Source organism: Perognathus longimembris, chromosome 12, assembly GCF_023159225.1.
Source record: "Perognathus longimembris pacificus isolate PPM17 chromosome 12, ASM2315922v1, whole genome shotgun sequence".
NCBI lineage: Eukaryota > Metazoa > Chordata > Mammalia > Rodentia > Heteromyidae > Perognathus > Perognathus longimembris.
The window spans coordinates 67,309,626-67,333,340 of record NC_063172.1 but is presented as its reverse complement, the minus strand read 5'-3'; the positions used below and the strand labels follow the sequence as shown (position 1 = coordinate 67,333,340).

The 23,715-nt window shown below is 39.7% G+C and overlaps 1 protein-coding gene across 1 annotated transcript in view; it reads right to left on the bottom strand.

Annotated features, from left to right (window-relative positions):
- Positions 1-23,715, bottom strand: part of C12H8orf34 (chromosome 12 C8orf34 homolog) — a 322,609-nt gene that overhangs the window by 251,688 nt on the left and 47,206 nt on the right. Inside the window, exons 2-4 of the mRNA XM_048358631.1 lie at positions 15,619-15,766; positions 13,491-13,622; positions 7,962-8,090 (exon numbers count right to left, since the gene is read on the bottom strand). Coding sequence (XP_048214588.1) covers positions 7,962-8,090; positions 13,491-13,622; positions 15,619-15,766 — 409 coding nt within the window. The remainder of the gene's footprint in view (positions 1-7,961; positions 8,091-13,490; positions 13,623-15,618; positions 15,767-23,715) is intronic.

Sequence of the window (23,715 nt, the reverse complement as noted above, 5' to 3'; positions counted from 1 at the left end):
GGAACACTATTTAAAATAGCAGAAAGAAGAGACACTTGTAGGGAAAAATCCTACCCGACACAGCATGAGAACACCCAAAGAGGATGTAGGAACTGTGTTAGCTTGCAGGAAGGGTGAAGTCAGGGAGTGAGAAGAAATACAGAATGACCAGCAGGGTGAGCTGAATTAATTCCATTTGGCCATTTGGGACACACTAATGGCCACGGTGGGAAGCATCTTTGACAGCCGTCCTTACTGCAATGTAATTGTTGTGAGAAGTAGAAGGACCACACGCAAGTGGAAAGAGTGAGCACTGAGGTTTCTTTTTGAAATTTCGTGTACCAAAGGAAGAGAGGACCCTGATGGCACTCGGAGTCCACTTGAGCTCCAGAAAAGACCTTTTGTGCATTTGTTTTGAACATTCGTTAGGGCTGCGCTGTTAAACACAGCCACTCACCAGAGCTCACTATTGAGCACCCCTGAAAAGTGACTGACCCAAATTGAGATGTGCCGGGTATCACAATTTACACCACAGTGGAAGAGGCACTTGTCACCAGCCGCTTTGTTAAATGACAACTCCCTTGTACAGCTGTTTAGGAATAATAATAAAATAAAAAACCTAAGATGCCGCGATGATGATTTTATATGGCATGTAAGTGAACTTAATCATTTCAACACATGCAATTTATTATGATACTTGATTCGAATTAATTTGATGCTTCTTTTTGATTACACATGCAAAAAGCTTACATGGGGCCAATGATAAGTTTCTATTGGGTAGTGCATCGCTGGAGTAGGTTATAGACTGCTAAATGGGGTAGCAGCAGGTAGCAACGGCAATGGCGGGTAGAAGTGTATAACAGTCTACAAGGCCCACATCTAGAGACTCCTTTCCCTCTGAGCAGGAGTGGAGTTCCTGATTGCAAAGAATTTAGAATTTTACTCAGCAGGCTTTGAGAAAACCCAAAGGGTATTAACCTTTATGACTCTCATCAGAGCAGATCTATCATTATTACTTTATTTGTGTGCTAGTACTGGGATTTGAACTCAGGGCCTGAACACTCCCTTAGTGTTTTTTTTGTTGTTTTTTTTTTGCTCAAGGCTAGTACTCTACTGCTTGAGCCACAGTATCATTTCTGGCTATTTTTTTTTCTGGCTAATTGAAGGAAAGAACCTCATGGACTTTCCTGTTGGGGCTGACTTCAAACCTGAGTCCTGAGATCTCAGCCCCCTAGTAGCTACGATTACAGGCGTGAGCCACCAGAAGCCAGCTAAACCAGTTTACTTAAAAGTTAAGGGAGGCATGCTTCCTTTTATACACTGAAAGAGGAAGTAGGCTACTGCTATAAAGAAAGGCAAAAACTTCAATGGCCTTTCAATTCTGCCCACCAGTAGCCAAGGAGAAAACGGAGCTCTCACACCTCCAACAGCAAAGACAGAATTTGGCCTGGATTATGAAGGAATTTGATGGAAAGTGTCAAGCCTCAGGTGAGACCACAGTCTTAAAGCTTTCCGTAATTCTCTCCTGCCTGGACCCCAGGCTACTAGTTCCTGAGTGACAGGAGTAAAGTGGAATAAGTTGTGACTTTTTGTTATTGTGGCTGATTGCCAGCTAAGCACTCTACTGCTGAGCAACACCCTCAGTCCTTGTGTCTCTTAAACTACTAAATTTGTGATCACTTATAAGACAGCAATAGAGCTGTAACAAAACTGCCTAACATGTAATTAGTAATGATTACATGTGAAGTACTGGGCATTTGAAGTATCCTGTCTTATTTGACAAAACAAAAAGCTGTTCTGAACACTGGTGGCTCACACCGGTAATCCTAGCTTCTCAGGAGGCTGAGATCTGAAAGGCCATGATTAAATGGGGGTTGTGGATTCTTGTGTGGGTTTTTTTTTTAAATAAATAGTTGTGGAGAGGGACAGGGACTGACAGAGAATGGTCAGTATCAAAAACCAGAAGTATCGATGCAGGGCTGGGTTTTGATGTCTCTCGTTTTCCCCAGTGGTTTTTAGCCTAGGAAGAAGAGATGATAATTGCAGCATTTTCTCTAAGAGATGATAAAAGAAGAATGGAAATAAGGTCAAATAAGGACGCTGGTAAAAGTGTCCCACAGTATAGTTCGGGCAGAGGACTGGAAAACCGAAGTGGGAGATTGGGATGGCTGCAATATGGATTGCTTCTTACAAAACCTGCATGCAGACTGATTCCCAGTAAGAGCTGTGGAAGGCATAGAACTCAGGTGAGGCCTCAAAGAGGGGACTGGAGAGCTTTCCTCAAGAATAATCTACCTGTGTGGTTAATGTGTGAGGGGATTGGGTTGGGTTGCTTGGACACGTGCTGCTCTGGCTACACGATGCTTTGCTCTGCCTCAGAATTCTGTCATCAGACATAGCCCCTTGACCTGTGTCAGAGCCATGAGAATATTAGGGTTACTCATAACGTAAGCCAGGGAGAGAGAGAGAGAGACAGAGAGACAGAGAGACAGAGACAGAGAGAGCGAGAGAGAGACAGAGAGAGAGGGGATACAATGAGGATTGAGGGACCAATGGATCTCCAGGAGACAGCCAGAAGAATCCAACACAAGGAGAAGAAAAAGTCAGAAAGAATACAAATATATTCAACCACAATCTCTAACCTTGGAATTATTGAATGTGGAAATAAGGGCTCTGGAATACAAATTATCCAACGTTAAAATAAGTGCTTCAAAAAATTGAAAAGGCATTTTATGTTAATGTAATGTAAAAGCTTTTTATTTCACAGGACTGGGAAAATGATGAGTGAGTTTAAATATTGTATTCAAAACTGGAGGCCCGGGTACGGCAAAGCCAAGCCCAGATCACGTCTCTGTCCACTGCTCTCTCTACTGCAGCACCGATATCTTCCTTGGATGAGTTAACTCGTCGTGTTGGTAAAAGAGATAACATAGAACACACACAATACGCAAAATTCAACACTTTGAAAACGTGTACCTAATGTTGATACAGTTCACTCTGACTACAAGTTCATGTAAGTGTGTGTAAGGGTATGTGTGTGTGTGTGTGTGTGAGAGAGAGAGAGAGAGAAAGAGAGAGAGACTCAAGCACGGTTAAGTGAGAGATACTGTTTAACAGGGAAGAATTGATAACTACAAAATAAATGTCTATTAAACATGCACCAATTGATTTCATTCTTGAAGTTTTCTATGATGATTAATTAGTTACTTAAAAATACATCTACTTAGGGCTGGGAATGTGGCTTAGTGGTAGAGTGCTTGCCTAGCATGCATGAAGCCCTGGGTTCGATTCCTTAGTTACCACATAAACAGAAACAGCTAGAAGGGGCGTGATGGCTCAAGCGGTAAATCACTAGCCTTGAGCAGAAGAAGCTCAGGGACAGTGCCCAGACTCTGAGTTCAAGCCCCAGGACTGGCAAAAAAAATATCCTATTTAGTACCACAAAGGGTTATACAGAGCAAAAACATTTATTCGGATCAGACCATTTCAAAGTAATTATGATTAATAATGCCTCCTCGGATTTTTGCTGAGGTACAGATCTTCGTAGGAATGCTGCTCAACTTCAGAATACAGAAAGAAAATGGAATTACTAAAAATGTGGACAGATAAAGGCAATATCAGAGTCTAACACATTTGTCCCTTTCAGATATTATTTCTTAAAGAAACTTGAGTAAATTCAATCTGGCAAATTTGTTATAGTCAAAGATAAGAAAAATCAGTGGGTAGTGATTTTAAGTATATATTTTAGTCTCCCTGAGCAGCACCCACTGATAAGTAATATGTAATTATTCCTACAGTGATATTTATAACTCTGTCCACACATGTCTGTTGTCAGACCTAAATATTCAATAGATGTTCAACCAGTCACCAGGCAAAGGCGAGTAGGCCCATAATAATTATGATTAAACATTTTCCCTTTTTTATCACAATAAAGAACCAACATATAAATGCAGAAGGAATTTGAACATCATTCATAGGACATCACAGGAAATAACTGCGACAGGGAAGATGCTAACCTTACTTGGTGAGTTTGCAAAGAAAGAAGATGTTGTCGCAGTCCCAAATCATTTATCCCCTGGTATTTGGTATCAGCCAAGGGAAGGATAGCAGCTTTGAAGTGGGGAATCGTGACAGACAGTCTCTCAACCAGATGATTACGCTCGGTATCAGCACTCGGTGGCCACAGAGCCTGATCACCGGCATCTGACAGGACACGGCCCCGGGGTCTGCAGTCAGGGCCACTCAAAGACACACAGCTTCGGATCGGGAAGGTCTTACATCCTCATGGCTTTCCTATTCAGAACATGCTTTCTGTTCTGGTTCAACGTCAGATGCAGACAGACAGACAGCTGCAGGAAGGCATGAGTCCCGGGCTCCTGAGAGGAGCGACACACAGTTGGAAGAAAGCCCAGAAGTGTGACCAGGGGACAAAGCCACACACTGAAAGTCTGCTAGGCCCAGCCCGGCATGCTCTGTAGCCTGAGGAGCTCTACAAGCCGTTCCAACACGGGATGTGCCCAAGAATCACGCATGAATTCTGTCACAGCTTATAAGTGACTTTAAGAGAATATGACATTGAGAAGTTTGTGAAAAGCCAGGAAAAAGAGCACGATACAGTCACTAGTGACACAAATTGATGCTTGAGTGATGACTCTACCAAATGACTATTATTTCCAAGCCCTGTACAAAATGTGTAACCTGGGTACAATGACACATCCCCGCATTTAGGAAGGAGGCTGAAGCAGGAGAATCCTGAGTTCAATGGCACCCTGGGCCACATGGTTAGACCTCCAAAAAACCAAACAAGTGTGTGTGTGTGTGTGTGTGTGTGTGTTCTACATTTAATATTTATTTATACACTGATGCCTGTTCAGCTAAGACTTTTCTGTCTTTTCTATCATTTAACGAATATATTTTCTACCAAGTTCAAATGAAACAGTGCTTCTACAATATGAAGAATTGTTTAATAAGGTATAACTGAGATAAAGAAAAGAAAGAATTGTCACCAAAGACACTACTAAACTTAGGAGATCACTTATCAATGGCTTTAACACTGGAAAGAAAAATCTATGGTATCAAGAATTAGGACATTTTCTTTTGATCATATCTGAAAGAAAATTTCATTCTATATGTCTTCCTCCTAGCAAAATAATGAGCAATAAATTTGCTATTAAATTAGAGAAAGAGCTTACAAATGAAACTATTGTAAGGGTCAAATAAGTGCACCCAAGAATGAATTACACCTGCTTCAGGATGAAGGAAAATGGAAGTTGTGATAACATAGCTAAATTTTGGGCAACTAAACTGCTAACTAACCACCAGTGAACAGTAAGGCTACATGTATACTAATTTTCCCTGGCCATGGTAAGCTTACTGATAATGTGGTCATAAATGGGTCTGGACTAAGAAAAAGATTCAATGCTAAAATTCGAGTATTGAAAATTAAGTCATTCAACGAAAGTATGGCTTTGTTCAAAAAGATACTGAAATTTAAGTAGGAAAAGAGCAGATGTGTCTTCTTATTCCCATTTAAACCTCACCACCAAACTCTTAGAAAATAAGTCTCCTTTATTCTGGTACATTTTCCAACTTCTCTGATAGCTCCCTTAGCTGTACCGGACTTCGCTCCAAGAGTACTGTCCTATATCTACCTCTGTTCTGCCCTGCTGACTAGGTATTTTCACCAACCTCTTCTGTTTCTCCAAGTATCATGATGAGCTTCTGATCACAGAACTTATTTGTGAGACTCCACCTGTACCATGTTCTAAAACTCTGTGAACCTCAAAACGTTAAAATGCAATTGTCAGTGTGGCAGTATTCGGAGAGGTGGCCAGGGAGATAATTAGGTATTAAGGGTTCCTCCAGGGCTGGGAATATGGCCTAGTGGCAAGAGTGCTTGCCTCCTATACATGAAGCCCTGGGTTCGATTCCCCAGCACCACATATACAGAAAACGGCCAGAAGTGGCGCTGTGGCTCAAGTGGCAGAGTACTGGCCTTGAGCAAAAAGAAGCCAGGGACAGTGCTCAGGCCCTGAGTCCAAGGCCCAGGACTGGCAAAAATAAATAAATAAATAAAGCACATTTTAAAAAAAGGGGGGGTTCCTCCGTCATGTGCTTAGTGCCCCTAAAAAGAGGCTCCAGAGAGTTGGTTTGCCCATTCTACCATATGAAAATATGATGCCAAAATAAAGAGAACTACAGGCCCTCGACAAAGGCTCAATCTGCCAGGGCCTTGATCTTAGAATTCCCAGCATCTAGAAATGTGAGAAATAAATATCTATTGTTTATAAGCCACTCAGGCTACGGGATTTTGTTACAACAGCCCAGATGGACTAAGAAAACCTAGTAATCCACACCTAGATTTTCGAGAAGTATCTACTTTCAACTCTGACCCCTTCTATATAGTCTGAGTGTTGTGCTAACATAATTGAAAGATAGTAATATCCCATTATAAAAGTTTTAGGAACCGACAACTGAGTATCTTATAAATTAACAACAGTATTACAGATATTTGCAAGTCTAAAAAAGTTGAGTCATTACATATAGCATTTAAATATATCTTAAATACAGATCTACATAAGGGCCAGGCACATTCTTCAACCGTCCTCTTTCTGGATCAGGTTACTGAATGAATTGAGAGGCTTAAAGAGCAACAGGCAATGCCTCAAAGGGGCGATTTAGAAGTATTAGTGGGTGTCTTTGTCATATTAATAGGATCAAGTTTTTCATAAGCACAATATAGGAATAACCTGAAAACTTGCTTATTATTTTTTTTCTCCAAAAGTAAATCTAACTAACAGCAGGGCTTTCCCAAATCTCATCCAGAGGGTATCCACTGATAAAAACTTTTAAGATCCTATTACAGGGCAGATTAACGTCTGGAAGATTTCACTCAGCAAAAGTCTAAAAACCAAAAAGCTTTATTTATGAGTAAAGAAGTTTGAAAAAAAAAAACTGTAAAACTATATAGCATAAGAGATGCACGTGCCCAAAAATATGACCAGTATAATTACAATATAATTCAAAATACATGTATTTATTTGTAAAACTTGCCTCCTATATCACAAAAGACAATGATCTGATACAATCATGAAATTAGCAAAACTACGCTAACTAAACCAGAGATCTATTTCAGAATCTGAAGTATTCCACGGCACCAGAAGAAAATTGAAATGAGACCATGATATTACTTTTCCTCTAAAGGTGCCTAATGCTTGAATGGGTAAATACACAGAAGCAGAAATGCCTTGAACTCACTACTAAACTCATAATGGGTGTATGCATGTATACATAAATAGACTGCATTTTCCAAACCAAAATACTTGTTTGCTCATCTGTTTTCATGATTAAACGCACTTATTTGAAAGTGCACTTGAGTGCTTGATATTTGGCACTAATGCACCTAGCAGGAAGAAGCACAGTCCTATGTTCCGGCTTTGGAGATAAGAGAAAAAGACTCAGAGCCTAACCGAGTCACCTGTTGCCTTTTAGCTGGCACTGTACAACCTGTCTCAAGCCCTCACAGACATTGCTTTTGTGGAAAACTGTAACAAGTTAGGCTCTGAAAGAACTCTAAGAAGAGTCTGATCTATGTACGTTCCTTAAACGTATAGCGACTTTCAAAACTCATAAAGGCAAAAGGTCTGTTTTTATTACTTAGCAAGACACAAAAACAAAGCTTTTCAAAAGGGAAGAATACACAAAGAGACCTTCAGATATGTGTTTGAACCAGAAGACAGAAACTATGCAGAGTCAAACAGCTCCAAAGGGTGCTAGGACTCAGCTACACTGTAAAATCAACCTGCCCACAAAGCTGTGAAGTAGGTAGGATCAACCTTCATTTCCAGTCTCACACCTCTAGAATCCCTCAGCCTTTCACAGGATTTTAATGAGGATGCTGGAAACCTATTGCCAATAGTAGTGAATGTTTCTGCTTTAATACTGGTAAAGAACTTCAATTATAATCAGGAAAATGAACTTACTTCGAGAGAGATTCTCAAGGGCTTTCCCCAGCTTCTTGCTCTCTTGAAGGATGTGGTTCAATTCATCAAAATCACAGCTTTCTGGTTTAGTCCGCCACTTCCACTTAGGATGCTCTACTGACCTTGGCACTATGTTTAAAAAAAATGGTTATTTCATAAGTACACTGAATAATGATATGAACTCGCTATTCATCATATGTGAAGATCAATGAGCAAGAATAAAAATTGCTTTACTTGAGGAAACAGAAGAGAAGATTTGAAGTTGAGTGTGAAAAGAATGTTTTAAATGAACGAGTAAGGGGAAATGTGGATGCATTCATGGAAAAAATAGAGAAACTCGGGAATTGATTTGGAATGAATCATTTCTGTGACTTACAGTGAAACATGCAGGAAAAAAAACTTATTGTATTATATTATCAGCTTAAAAATCAGTTTCTGACTTTATAAACAATTAGCAAAAGTTAAGACATCCATCTCTTCTAAAAACCAAAAGAGACTAAATGCACGTGTTCTCTCTAAGTCCTTCCAAGTCCCCCCTAAACTTATTTCTTTCTTCTCAAATAGTTGGTTGAACAAAGAGAAAAGATATTAAAAAGTGAGAGACTTTTTATTGTTGTTGCTTGAAGATGGAAAATGATGAGTGAATTTAATATTATAGGGAAAAAACCCAAACTATGTTCCTGAGTCCCAGAAGAAAGAGATGCTAAGGAAATAAACATTTCACATGATTTGAATAGCAAAATATTAACCTTAAAGAACAATGCAAAAGTCATAAAGATATAAGAAGCAAAGTGTTGTCTAGATTTAGAAAGAATATCAAGTTCATCACAATTCAATGCTTATTATTTTAAAAGTTAAAGGCTATAAAAGCTATCAGGGACAAAAGATAACAAGTTAATTTCAGCAATACTTGTGATAGAAGACATAAGATTATGTATAACTTTGTACCACCAAAGGAACCAGTCAAGATACTTAAAGAATTTATCTCAGGAGCCCTTTTTCCTAGAAACCTTCTAAAGATGGTACACCAGCAAAATGAGTTAGTTTAACAAAAATCTTCAAGAACTGAATGTCACGAACAGGTGATTTCCCCAAAGGAGAAGAAAACGGGATTTCTCAAATGATAGCAAAGGAGAGTCTCCAGAAATGACAGGGGGAAGTCTAGAAACCAAGAAGTCAAGAACAAAGTGAAGGCACCAAAAAGAGGTCTATAAAACTTCCTGAATGAAATACAAGTAAAATACAAAGTAACAGAAGATAGAAAACTAGAAGTTCTGTCAACTTGATCTATTTGATCACGGTGAGTTCCTTAGGGAGGATTGCATGGAAGCATTGATGGCTGCAGGAAAGGCAGCACACAATGAAAAGAACACTGTTAATTCGAGAAGATGAAATAGTTGGGCACTGAATGGATCAATGGTTAAACTATTTAAGTATTATAGTCATAATAGTATTCATGTGAAGGATTATATTTAACCAACATCTGAAATAACTGCATTAATATACTCTCAGGAAGTGAGCTTCCTTAATATACTCTCAGGAAGCAACGAGCATTAATATATAAGCCAGAAAACTATGGAGGAAGTTGAGGGCTAATGGCTCCAGTGGAAAAGTAAGAGCTGTGTTACTGCTTTGCACGTTCACCTATATACACTTTGGACCCCAAACAAACACCTAGTAGAGTTGAAGATAACTCCGGTGAATTACGGAGTTGGAGAGAAAAGAAGACAGAATTACTTTATATTTAATATAATGTGCATTCTGTTTTGTCAAACATCAAATGAACTAAATTCTTTAGAGGGTTATATGGAGCTGGGGGGGGCAGCGGCCCGTGCCTGTACTTTTCAATGTTCAGGAAGCTGAGATTTGCAGGATCATAGTTTGAAGCAGTCAAGGCAGAAGAGTCTGCAACACTCCATCTCCAATTAACCAGCAAACGCATGGCTGGAGAGATGTCTCACGTGGTGGAGTGCCAATTGTGAGCAAGAAAACTGATGGAAAGTAAGTCCTTCAGTTCAAGTCATATAACTGGTGCACACACACGCACACATCTGTATGGTCGTGCTATAGGAAATAGTTTCAGATTGCTGAAATATATCATTTTGTCATCATCATTTATATAAAGTGATCTGATGTTTTCTGATACACAAAAAAATGCAAGAACCCAATCACCAATCAGTCCTACATATGTAAGTAATAAGTAAAATGAAAATACTTGTCTTCATATAAAATTATTCATTCTGACACAAACGGCAGAATTTGTATTTATTTATTTTGGTAAGTAGTTGTGGTGTCATAACCCTAGAAATCATCTAAATATCCTTCAACTGAGGAATAGTCACTAAATTACAACATAGTCACACTATGCCACAACCTACAACTACTAAAAAAGTCTAAGTTGAAGCTACCTTTACTACCATGGGCCCATTCTAAATCCATCTTGAAATGCTACAGTGTAAATTCATTTTTAAAACAAATCACCCACATAGGTTATATACATGAATAATATTTTCAAAAAGACAAAAAATTCTCTAATTGGTAGCACTTCATTTTCTAATTTCCTACTATGTAATATCAAAATGTACTCCTCACTTTCTTTCCAAATTTGCTAAATAAAAGCATATTAAATTAAAAAAAAAAAAAACAACAGTCCCAGTCAACATCTCCAAGATAACTACCAAACATATCACCCTGGCCAAACCTGGTGTTTACAGACAATACCCCCAAATTACACCAATACACGCAAGCCCAAGTGAGACCAACGGAGGAACCAGCCACAAAAATGTGATTTTAAGCCACTGTGTGGGGAGAAGTTCTTAGAAACCACAATAGAGAACTGATACAATACACGGGAGCTTTTCCTAAAAAAAAACTTTTTGAGAAAAACTAAGGTCAATTTCTTTCCGTAAGGTTGGGTGGCGTGGCAACACACCAGCAATCACAACGATTTAGAAGATAAATACAGTAGGATTACAGTTCAAGATGAGTATGAAGCACAAGATGCAACCTGAAAAATGATGAGCAACAAAAAGTGCGGAGGGCACGGCTGATGCGATTGCATTTTACTTCGCCTCAAGTTCATCCCCCAGTACTCTACGGGAAAAAGAAGTCCTTCTATGTTTTTATATGTCGTGATCGCTCAACACAGATGTGGTGCTGGACTCATCACAGGAAGTAAACGCCCACAACCCCAACCACAGGCCAGCTAGGGTCTCAAAGGCTGTTTGGGATCCCGTCAAAAGCTGTCTTGAGAGGTAATAAAGACCTAGGTCAACCATCCGGTATACCGCCTTCTGAGCACAACCATCTCTCTAGTTCCCTGACAGCTTGAAAATCTAGGGCATACCTCATTTTACAACGCAGGGTTATTATTTAGATGCATTTCATAAAACTAACCTCAGGAGAAATGGAAAACAAGAGAACAATTATTTAGTGTTCAACCAAGTCACCATGGCCTCCAGTGATAGCTCTTCAGTATTGCTGTTTGCTTGATTCACTAAACTTTCATCATTATGAGACGAAGGACTCATTGGTAGAACTTTCACCTTGGATTATACTTGCTCTGACAATACTTTAGCCATGTACACTTCTTTATGCTTATTTTCAAATTGTATCTATATATTTAAAGTGTCTTTCTTTATGTTAAATATATATGCTCTTTTTAGCCTGCCTGATATTTGTTTTTTAGTTGGGAAATGTGGTTCATTTTATATCTCATTTTAGTGACTCATTTTTATTCTTACAGTCTATTCTTGTTTCTGCCTATTTTATTTGGGTAGATTAAATAATTTCATATCCTACTTTGATACTTGTATGATTCAAATACATTTAAACATTTTGTTCTATATTTAGTGATGCACTAGATATTACAATATACATATTTAACATATCAGAGTCTACACTCAAGACATATTCTATCACTTCATGAAAAAATTCAATACTTTTGATACTGTTTTCAATAAATAACCCTGAACCCATGGCATTCTTTTTGTTATATATTATCTCTACAAATGACGCAGTGTTATTTTGGGGCTGGGAACATGGCTCAAGTGCTAGCCAAGCCCAGGAAGCAAAAGGCCCTAAATGTAAAACGTAGTTTAAGAAAGAAAGAAAAAAAAAAGAAACGGCATATTTTGTTCTTGTTTTCCCACTAAAAGCTTCTTCCTAATATTCTGACAGAACTACATGTTGGGAGTAGATTACCTGAACGAAAAGGATATGAGCAGAAGAAAATCTAGTAGCAATGCTGTGCGTGCAGGTAGCAGCCTAGCAAGAGAACAGAGCCTGTAGGATGAATGGGTAGCAAGGTACCCAGGGGAACCAGAACCAGCTCTGTTAATGAGGAATGACTCAGAGCATGGGATTATCACTGGAAGTGAGACAAAAAGACGGACAGAGACAGAGATAGAAAGATAGAGACTGCGCGAGAAAGGAAAGAGACTGAGACTCGATTCGTTGCATTTTTTATTTCTCTCTTCATTCATTTTTTTTTTCCCGTGTCCCATTTTATGGTTGAATCTGCCACGGTGCTGATATTTTTGGTTATCTTGTAAATAATACATGCAAATCTTAAACTTACATATTTTCAAAAAGTGTTAGAACTTAATTTTATATGCTGAGCTAGTGAAGCAGGACAATTTAATTGCAATTATAATCTTCTAAGAACATTTGAAGTTCATAATGTGTCATATTATCCTCGCAATAACGTGATGTGGTGGATGCAATATATTTGAGAACCATTATGTAAATGAAATGCAGAGTTAATTTCAGCCTCCTTAGATGACCCAGATTCCGATTCCCGTTAGCACACAGTGATTTTTTTCTAACATATTCAAACAAAAATAAAAACTGCCAATCTATTCCTTTCTCTGTGGAAACGAAAATGAAACATCTTACTGTGCAGTAATGACAAGGACTTGATGTAGAAGAGCAGCTTTTAACCGTTCCTGTCTCCCATGAATAACTGACGATGATTATAGGCACCTGAATCATTTCACCTATTTCCCTACCTGTGAAGTTAGGAGAGCCCTAGAGAACCCCCGTGCTGGTACATGGCTCGGGAAATGAGGGCTCCTCACCCCTTATTAACAAAGAGGGCATGATAGAGGGACTTCACCTACACCGTGAGCATGCCTGCAAAGAGCTGAGTGAAGGATGGTTTGTAATGGCTGCAGCTCTCCTTCCCTTCTGTAAAGATTTCATTTGCATATTTGTGCTTTAGTACACGTAGGTTTATTTATCCTTTGAATGTCGTGTAATACCACATGAGAGGCAAGAGAAATACTCCATGCACACAAGTCAAAAGAATAACACACAGGCACACATACACACACACACACGCGTGCACACACGCGCACACACACACGAGCCTCTATTAGTATACACACATACACATTTAAAGATCAATGTTAAGACTAAAATGGAAGTGGAATTTATTAGCATTCATGGCCAGAAAAGTTTAACTTCATTTACGGTCTTTTCTTTATCTTCTGAACAGCACACTCTGAGTAACAACGAGAAGAGACTTACATGACTTGGAGTCCGGCGACAGGGGAGAGATACTGGACACTGCGAGGTCACTTTTTGACTTCTTAGGTTTTTTTGCATTTAACTGCCAAGGTTTATCATAGCTTCTGAAATCCCTCCTCGTTCCTTTAGTTTCTGTTCAAACAAAATACAGATAGATAGCCATGGAGTTCTGAGAATGAGAGAATCCTGATCACAAAGTACATCCCGTCACGCTTTTAAAAGGGCGGAAGGGTGGCAATGGAAGGAAGCTACGGGGAGGTGAGATATTTGGATCAGGAATTTCTATATTCTTTCCTGCTTGCCACTTGTTCTTGTCGTTGGCTATGAGGCTTGAACGTTGTGCCTGGGCACTGTCCCTGAGCTCTTCAGACCAAGGCTAGTGCTCTACCTCTTGAGCCACAGCGCCACTTCCAGTTTTCTGGTGGTTCATTGGCGATAAGAGTCTCATGGTGTTTCCTGCCTGGGCTGGCTTTGAACGGGGATCCTCAGAGCCCAGCCTCCTGAGCAGCTAAGATTACAAGCGTGAGCCATCGGTACCCAGCTTTTGCCACTTTTGACAATAAGAAAAGTCACACTAATTAAATAATTTTTCATGGCTTATTGTCCCTATCCAGTTTGTCAAAAAAGAGAGAAGAGAAAGGAAGTTATTCATCAGGTTATCCCAGATCTGCAGGATATGACTGATATTGAAATTTTCAACAGAAATCAGAAATGCCCCTCTAAAATCTTGGGGGGAAAAATGCAAATAGTGTTAGGTTATATGGTATAGGGGGAAATGAGCCCAATATACATTATCTATTGACAATCCTAAAACTAGATGAAACATCTCATATGTATGTGTGAATAAATGGAGAAAAATATAAATATAAAAAACAGGAATATAGCACAAATACACAAGAACTCATACCTTTTAAACCATTAGATGCCACAAGATAAATGTTGGTCATCTCAATAAAAATAAAAGAAAAAAGAACTCTAAGAAACAAAAAGAAATTAGAGGGGCGATACTTTGACTTTAGGTGAGACGAAGAAACACTGAGAGAAAACTAAACACCTTCAAATGAGTGTTCAAAGCCAGAAAATGAAAATTGATTCTACTGAAAATTGAATCAGAGACACTTCACACAATGAGTTGATGAAATAAAGGCAAGCCAAGGCCACCTGAAAGGAGAGAAATAAGAAAAAAAATGGAACACAGACTGCAAGTGCAGAGCTGATATTCCTGAAGCAGCCCCCCATTAAACTTTTGAATATCAACAGTAAAGAGGAAAAAAATTGTAATTGTCCCCCCACCAAAAGACTTTCTAGTTATTTCTCAAAAAGAAGAAAAAGAAGGCTGCTCTCAGGTTTCTCCTTCACAATAGGAAGAGACGCATCAGTGAGCAAAACACATTGTTTCTGAGTTACTACATACACTTGAAGCCAAAAGGACATCTTAGATATTTTCAAAAGGTATTCGACCCTTGGCCAGCTGCTGGTGCCTCCTGCCACTAAGGAGAAGAAGGGGGATGATGAGGTCACCCCCCAAAAGCATTTAGGACTCCAGCTAGTCAGATTACCAGGGGAATTAGGTAAGGAGCTGAAAAGATCTGGGTTTACAAATGAATGGCAAACAAAAGACCAGGTATAGAAAAGTCAAGTCTATCCAGTTATCTCACTGCTGTTTGTGAGGACATGAAGCTTGAAAGGTGGGGTTTTTTTTGGGGGGGGGGGTTCCCACCAATGTTCAGAGTTTAAGTGCCCCTAAACTTGAATTTACTGCATAAAGCAATACTGGAGTTAGGAAAACAGAAATGATCCTCCGTTTAGTGAATAAGAAAAGAATAGATATCTACATTTTACCTTCCTATGCTGAGAAGCTATAAATTTTTAGTTCAAATTGATCATAAAGAGAAAATGAAGTTAAGTATACGAATGCTTACAGTATGAAATATTTTATGCAAATCTGCATCATTTCTATTAGAATGGAACACACTACTTGGCAGATTTTGGGTCATAATACATTATAAGTAAGATGTCAGGCTTGAGGGAAGAGTCTAAGAAGGGAGAACCAGAGGCCTTGAGTGGAACAAATCACATTAGATGAGCTCCCCAAGTTAACTGCCACCAGTACATTCTGCACATTTACCTGCTGTTTCACTTTCGGCCCAGAGAGCTGCGGACCCAGACAACGTTCTCTGGAGTTGCCCCCGGTGTCCTTGTTTAGACTGAAGGTGGTCAATGAGAAACGGGATCGGCTGCTCAGGGGTCTCCGTGATCAACTTGGTCATGAGTTCCTGAAACAGAAGAGAGAACACATTTACACCTCACCATGACGGCTTACAGTAACAGCACACACTAGCTTACCATTGAACAACTCCCAGGCCCTGCTCGCTTTATAGAAAACAGTTCATTTCAACCTCATGGGAATCATTCCAGGAAGGCTCAAATTAGTTCTTGTTCTCATTTTACGTAAACAGAAGTACAAAAAAGAAAACTGTCTACGTTACCTACATAAATTTGGCAAACCTCAGGTACCTTTATTTGTATTCCTTTAATTACTATACTTAGTTAAGATATACATATACATATGTATATATATGTACATATATATGTACATATATATATTTATACACTAGGGGCTGGGACTATGGCGTAGTGGGAGGGTGTTTGCCTCATATATACGAAGCTAGGTTCGATTCCTTAGCAACAGATATATAGAAAAAGAGGCTTTGTGGCTCAAGTGGCAGAGTGCTAGCCTTAAGCAAAAAGAAGCCAGGGACAGTGCTCAGGCCCTGAGTTCAAGGCCCAGGACTGGCAAAAAAGTAAGTAAATAAATAAAATATGTATGCATACACACATACATATATACTAGAAATTTCATCTAAATTATTTTAAAACACGGAGTCTTTGAGATTAAAGTTTTAGACTACTATTTTTAAGTGGTGATATTATGTGCAAAATGATTCAAATACGTGATTAATGGCATGTTTCCTTTTTAATATTGTGTCAATATCCACCAGCGTGGGGAGGAAACAAGTGAGTCACAGGCCCCAGGCTCACAGAATGCAATCGTGTTTTCAATAGTCTCCAAACAAGATGCAATTTTCTTTTTATGAAAAGTTCAGTCTCATGACTATATTCTGTCCATCTCTCTTTTTCTCTGCCTCTGTCTCTCTCTCTCTCTCTCTCTCTCTCTCTCTCTCTCATTCTCATGACTTAAGCAACAGTGAGGTCCTTGCAAAACAGGCGTTTCCGTTTCCCCCCGCTTCTAGACACTCTAAGGATCCCTTCGACGGGGCACGCTGTTGTTTCGGTTTCGTTTATTTTTTTTCTTTCAGTCAGAACGGGTGAGGACCCGCGTCCACTTTGCGGTCAGCTCGAATCCCTGGATTGTTCGCAGGACCACCACTGTCGCAGGACCACACTGCGCGGAGGCATTCTGTGCTTGGTACCTGGATGTGTAACATCGCACAGTCTGTTTCACATTCCTGTCTGTCACATCTCATCATGTTGCCTTCACCCCAGAACCTGAGTGTGTCAATTGCCATTTCACTCGCGTCCTCTGTGAGACAGTCGTTGTAGTGAATAAGACAAAAAAAAAAAAAGTCAGATATTTGAGGCTATCTTGGAAGGGGGACTAGAAATCTCCCCCCTTTTCTTGCCTTCCTGTGGAGGGCCGCCCATGTCTCCTCTGTGAGGACGCTCCTCTCAGACATTGGGAGAACGCCTTGTCATCAGGCAGATTCCAAGGGAACATTCCCTTACTGCCAGAAGGCTCTTTTTTAAAATTTTGTTGTCAAGGTGATGTACAAAGGGGTTACAGTTACACATGTAAGGTAGTGAGTACATTTCTTGTCAAAATTGTTAGCCCTTCCCTCAATTTTCTCCCACTTTTCCTCCCCAATTTCCAACATATTGTCTTGTGATTTTTCACTGTTGCCATGTTTTACCCTTTGTCCTTTGTCTCAGCATTTTGATGTTCCCCTTCCCTTCCCTAATTCGAATAAACATATATACAATTCCCAGGATACCAAAATCAAATACAGTGACAACAGGGGATAGAACCTTGGAAAGAAAAACAAAAGAAGAAAGAAAGAATTCCACATAGTCCATTAGTCTTTATCATTTTGTAACTGGATTCCTGAGCCAAAGGCTCAACTCTGAGGAATCCGTTTCTGGTCTGACGTCTCACCACAAAGAAATTAAACAAAAGTAAAGGTAAATACAGAGGAAAGATGTTTAATCAAAATGGGAATTTAGGAAGTATTTACAATCAAATACTTTAGTCCATAATGCGACATGAGGTAGTGACATAAGATTTAGTTTTAAATACAGAAAAAAGTTGAGGTAGGAGGCAGAAGTATGCACAAGTAGACAGTGCTGATCAAACTGGGATCTGTTGGCTCGTCATTTCAGTTCTGGCTCTGCAATGTGGCTATGGAAACATCCTTCTGATGCAAGGCGGACGATCAAGTTCCCAACAGGAAACTGTGTCATCTCAACATGGGAAATCTGTCTGTGGAATGCGGCAGTTCCTCAAATCCAGTGACTGTGGAATTTCGGGTATATTTTTAGGGTCTGGAGAAGGACCTTATACAAGTTGACAGCAAAAGATCTTAGTTATCCTTTGAGCATTGGCCTTAAAAGATTATGAAACGGAGTAACATTAGCAGTTGTTAGACAGACATTTATGGAATGGTGGACATGCCTACATGAAAGAGGTTAGCAGGAAACTGAGCCAAAATAAATGAGGAAGTTACAAAATAAAGGCAGGGCTACCAAGTTTTCATTCTACCTTGAGGGCCCAAGTGGTTTTGTTGTTTTAAACAAAATCAGCTTCAGTGTCCATGTTAGAATCTCATTACTTTACTTTCTTCATACCACTTAGCACTGTTGAGAGTCTCATTGTTAAATTTTGCTCACCTATTTGTCCGCTGCTCCATGTCTTCTAGTACAATATCAGGATAAAATGTTTGCCTGGTTAGTGCTCTACTTTCTGCCCGTGGTAGCTACCTACTTTATGATTGGTTTTATGTAAATAGAGAATAAATGAGTGAATACTTGGTTTACTGACTAACAGGGAGATGTTAGATATTAAAGACTAGCTACTCAGGAGGCTGAGATCGAAGCCAGCCCAGACAGGAAAGTCCAGGATTCTCTTATCTCCAATTAATCACCAAAATATTGGAAACGGAGCTGTGGCTCAAGTGGTAGAGCGCTAACTGTAAGGGGAAAAGGCTCAATAATAGTTCAATAGAGCCCCTTGAGTTCAAGCTCCAGGACTGGCCAAAAAACAGCAACAAAAAGGATTAAATATTATCATAACTAAAGAAGTCTTTCTTCTACTTCATAAGGGTAATTGTGAATTAATGCAAGGTTTAATTAGATTCCTACTATACAAACATGGAAAGCAATTTGATACATTTCGGACTAAATAGCTATATGAAAGATGTAATACAGTTCCATTTGAGTTCACTGTAGATTACAAAGATCACTAGAAAATGAGAAGCACAAAAAAAACCAACTATACTATTCTTGTCACAAAACTTCTGAGCACTAAGATAAAACAAAACTAGGTCAGATAAAAGGATTCTAGAACCACAGCAATTTTTTCCTAGAGAATTTGGAAGCTTTTATATGCATTTTAAAAATATTATCTTCCAAATTACATGGACAATTTCTATGCCTTTCTTCCTTTTAAATGAACTGAAATGTCTATATTTCCTGGAAGAAGAATTTTATCCTCACAAGAAATCAAATAATATCTATAATAACTGTCAATATAGTAACTGGTTTTAAGGTATGCTTATATTCCATTAATAAATATATGAAATAAATGAAGACACAGAACAAATTCAGTTATAAACCACAAGAAAACAGTCCTCTTTGCAATAAGGTATCTTGGTTGGGCAAGAGTATAGTTTTCAAGACCTGTGCTCACAACAGGAATTATCCTACTTCTCACTTAATCCATGTATCTATATTGTCCATTAAGACTCAAATAGTGTTGAGGACACGAACTTGCAGAAATCTCTTTTCTGGACATGAACATGTAAATCCTTAGATTTTCAAGGATGCTTCTGGAAATGAAAAGATTGATTTCTTTCTGCAGTGGAATGTCCAGACACAAAAATAGAACCGAGGGACTAATAGATTCGAGGAGGTGAGAACAGAGATTTGCGGTGAGGATGACAACGTCAGGGCCAGGAATTGATTGCAGAAAGTTTTCAGCACAAGGAACAAAGCATTCAATGCATCCAGCCAGTGTGAGGTACAGCGGCTGAACAGCTTTGGACAGGATGTTCACAGAGAGAGAACTGGCTCACCACAGATACTTAGATTAGTGTAAGAGACTAGGCAGCATCCCAAAGATTTTTGGCCATTGGTATAAATAAAGTAAAATAATCATGGGGATGAAACACTTGAGGCCATTTTAGGATAAGGACTTGGGAATTGACAAGATACAAGTATTAATTTTAATTAACTAAATCAGGTAAGTCAGTCAGTTAATTAAATTTTCTGATGAGTTACCTAAAATTGATAAATTACGGTTATAATGAGTAACAAGTTTAGTTGCTCTCCTTAAATCTAATTAATTTTTAGAGTAATCCTGTTTGTGCTCACAGGCAAACCTCAGGCATTCAAGTTGCAAACAAAATATTCTAGCGGTTGCCACAAAAAGGAGATTAAATTAAAAATCACTTGCATTAATTACATGGCTAATATGAACAAATAGAAGGTATAGGAAATGGGACTGATTAGACACCCAGGGTTTGAAACTAGATGAACATTTTCTAATTACTCATCTGAATTACTAGCTGTGTTGCTTTTAGGCCAAGTACACAATCACTTTATCAATCCATATTCCACGCATTCACCGTAAATGATGATGGGGCCACCATGGCCATTGTAGGGTTGTTAAACCATCCTCAGGTGCGTGAGCTCCACAGCTTCTTCTACGATGGCTTACCCAACGCTAAGGCTGAGAACTGTTTCCCAGAATCTCCTTCCTAAGATCTAAGTTAAAGTCTTCCCATGAGTGGAATTGGAGGTGGGGCGGGGGGTGGGGGGGCGGCATGAAAGCAGAGAGAAGCAGGAGGGTTAACTCTGTAGAGTTGATTTCAGGCAGGTCCAGGATCAGAGGAGAGATGAGTGGAGGAAACTCCACAGTGGGTTGGCCCAGCTGGACAAAACCTAGAGAAGGACCAGAGAACAGCAGCGTCCTCCAAACAAGCAAGGAGGCTGGGTGTCAGCTGCGGCTGAGAGAGTAGTGTGGACTCCTCTGCCCTTGGGGACAGCTCCCAGTCCGGGACATTCATTAGCATCTCTTGGGCCTTTGTACGCAGTCCTTTACGTCTCCATCATGGAAACTTATCTTCACTAAACCCTGTTACAACCCAGCAATATAGATAGGCTCCTAGTTCCCTGACTTAACCTTTAGTGTTAGCTAATAGCTTAATATTTGCGATGACTGTTACAGATATTATATATTTACAGATGATATGCTATATAGTTATTACTATCATCACTACTACTAACTTGCATGGGTGCTGTCATATACACACATATTTTTATGTTCTTTTCTGACCCTCAAACTAAAAAATATTCACTTAATACAGTTTGTTATCAATATTATCTTTACCTTCATGAGTACACCATGTATGGAAATAATCTCTGCATTGGTACCTGTTTGCTGTATTAACTCTAATTTAGTTCATTTTAATTACTCTAATTCTGACAATCCAAATACAATTATTTTAAAGTGTATATACATATGAAGACAAGTTCTTTTTAGATGACCTAGACTAGCTGTCCAGCCTAAGTCATTAAGTAATAAGCAAAGTGATATTTCCATTATTCAGAATTTGGGGCTCTTAGGTCCTGGGACAGACTTGTGGATATAAAGCACATAGTACAATGGAACCTTGTGCTACATACAAATCGACATGCCAATATGCATGCCAATTGTGGAGACTGAGTACTAACTCTTGACATAGATAATGTCAATGTGCGTTTGAATTTTAAATCCATCATCTTAACAAACATGCTTGAGTGAGCTGGTAGAACATCATACTTGCTTATTACTAAGAGCAGAATGTGTGGTTATACGACGGTTAAAAATATTTTAATAAAAGATCCACTGTATTGGATGCAAGCTGTGAAATCCTTTGACTAGAACCCAAACAAACAAAAAGTGCACAGAAACACACGAACATCAACCTGTCCGTGCTTCCCAGGTGTCTATTTACACGCGGGCAGACTAAGCCTCCCAGGACTGCTAAGCACTCAGCCTTTGGCTCGTAGCGTCTGACGCTGTAACACTGCTGAGAAGTCTGTGTGGATTCTGGACTTCTACTTTGTGCTTCAATTTGCCTGATCGATAGCTGAATTTAGTTTTTTGTCCATGCCAGGGTTCGAACTCGGGGCTACATGCGTGCTCAGCTTGCACGAACTCTCCCTCCAAGTTATTTTAGGATGTACAATGCACGTTAGACCATTTCCTATAAAAGCACGAGTGTTCAGTAAAATTCCCAGGCAAACACGGAGGGCCTCGTGGCAAAACACATGCAAACCCTTCCAGTTAGGGAATCATAGGTGCAACATCACAGTTTGTCAAAGCAGCTAGCTCCCTGGGTGTTAGGAGGGATTTCCTACAATTTTACTCAAAAACATCCCTCTAGGAATAAAATGTATAGGTGATATTTGCTAGAACAATGAAACAGTGAAAAAGGCAAATAAATTCAGGAAATCCAGGGTCAGCGTCGCAGATATAGTCCCAAACTGCCATAAGAAGGAAGAAATCTCAGTGGAGCGAAATTCACTTTTGTTGGCAGTACTGGTCTTTGAACTCAGGACCCCATGCCGGCCGGGCAGGGGCTCTGCCAGCTGAACCAGTGCTCAGCCCTGTTTTGCTCTTTAGCTGTTTTGCAGATAAGGGCTCCCTTTTTGCCCAGTTCCACGCACAGCAAGGATCCTCCTATCGATCCTTTCCACACAGCTGGGTTTACAGTTGGGAAGGACTATACCTTGCTTGTTTGTTGAGACACTAACTTTTCCCAAGACTGGCCTTGAACCAAAATCCTTTCCATCACTATCGCTCATGTAGCTGGGATGCCAGGTGGACATCACCCTCCGGACCCATGAAATGACTTGATTTATTGATGGTAACTGAAACAATGTGCTCCAAAGAACAGCATAGTCAGAAAATGAATCGTGCATGCCCAACACCTCCTTTTAGGACTGCTGATAAGAGGAAAAAAGCAACACATTGCTCCTTCCTGTGGAAAACACTCACATTGGTGACTCGGGAAGTAAACCAACCCTGACTCTAAGAGAGGACTTGAGAGAGCATTTCTCAAGAGAAAGACATAAGTGGGTGTGCATGGCGGGCTAGTCTTCACAGGCGGGCGCCACGCCTGCTCTATGAGCTTCCGGTGCTTCCTCTGGTCACTTCGTGTTCCCAGCCTTAGTTGTCTCAGCCTTAAAGTAGGTTGATGCCATTTGTGCCACCAGAGCCTGTGGGCCGATTTCACAGCTTTGTGACTTCCAATTAATCTCCTGTAAATAGGCAATGTAGGAAAGGGCAAAGGGCTTCCTGGTGGGTCTCTCTCGATGTTATTTTTCTCAAGGTAAGTAAACAATTTGTCGAGTTGGCTTTTAAGTCAGTCCTCAAGAGAATTCAGCTGCAGGCAAATGCAAGAGCAAACTTCAGAGCTGCTGAGCTGGAAATAGCATTCCCTTTCCCGTCCAGCATCTATTTCCGTCTCCTAAAATTAACTACTCTCCACACTGTTATGACAGTCGCTTTGTCCTTTTCACTAGACATCGACTTCCCCACCAAGAAGGCATTGGAGGCCCTTCCCAACACAGCCACCGAATCTGGGATGTGTCACACACCACCCGATGTTCAACATTTGGATTTGGATACAATCGACCTAGAGTTAGCATCAGATCAGATCCTACAAACTAAATGACCCCGGCCCACAGCCAGTCTCCACTTAAAACGGCAAAGGCAAGTCTCTGGTCACTCATATTTCTAATTGACTACTTATAAATAAAGGACACATGAACAACTCAAGTGTCTTTAATGGCAGAGTGAAAAATAAGCAGTGGTATAGTCACACAGCAGTGAACATGAATAACATTATAGTTACTCTTATTTCTTTCATTCCCAGTCATCCATCTGGAATTACTTTGAGCAGCATCAGGCAAACTTCCTCTGTAAGTGGTGGCAAGTCTCTGT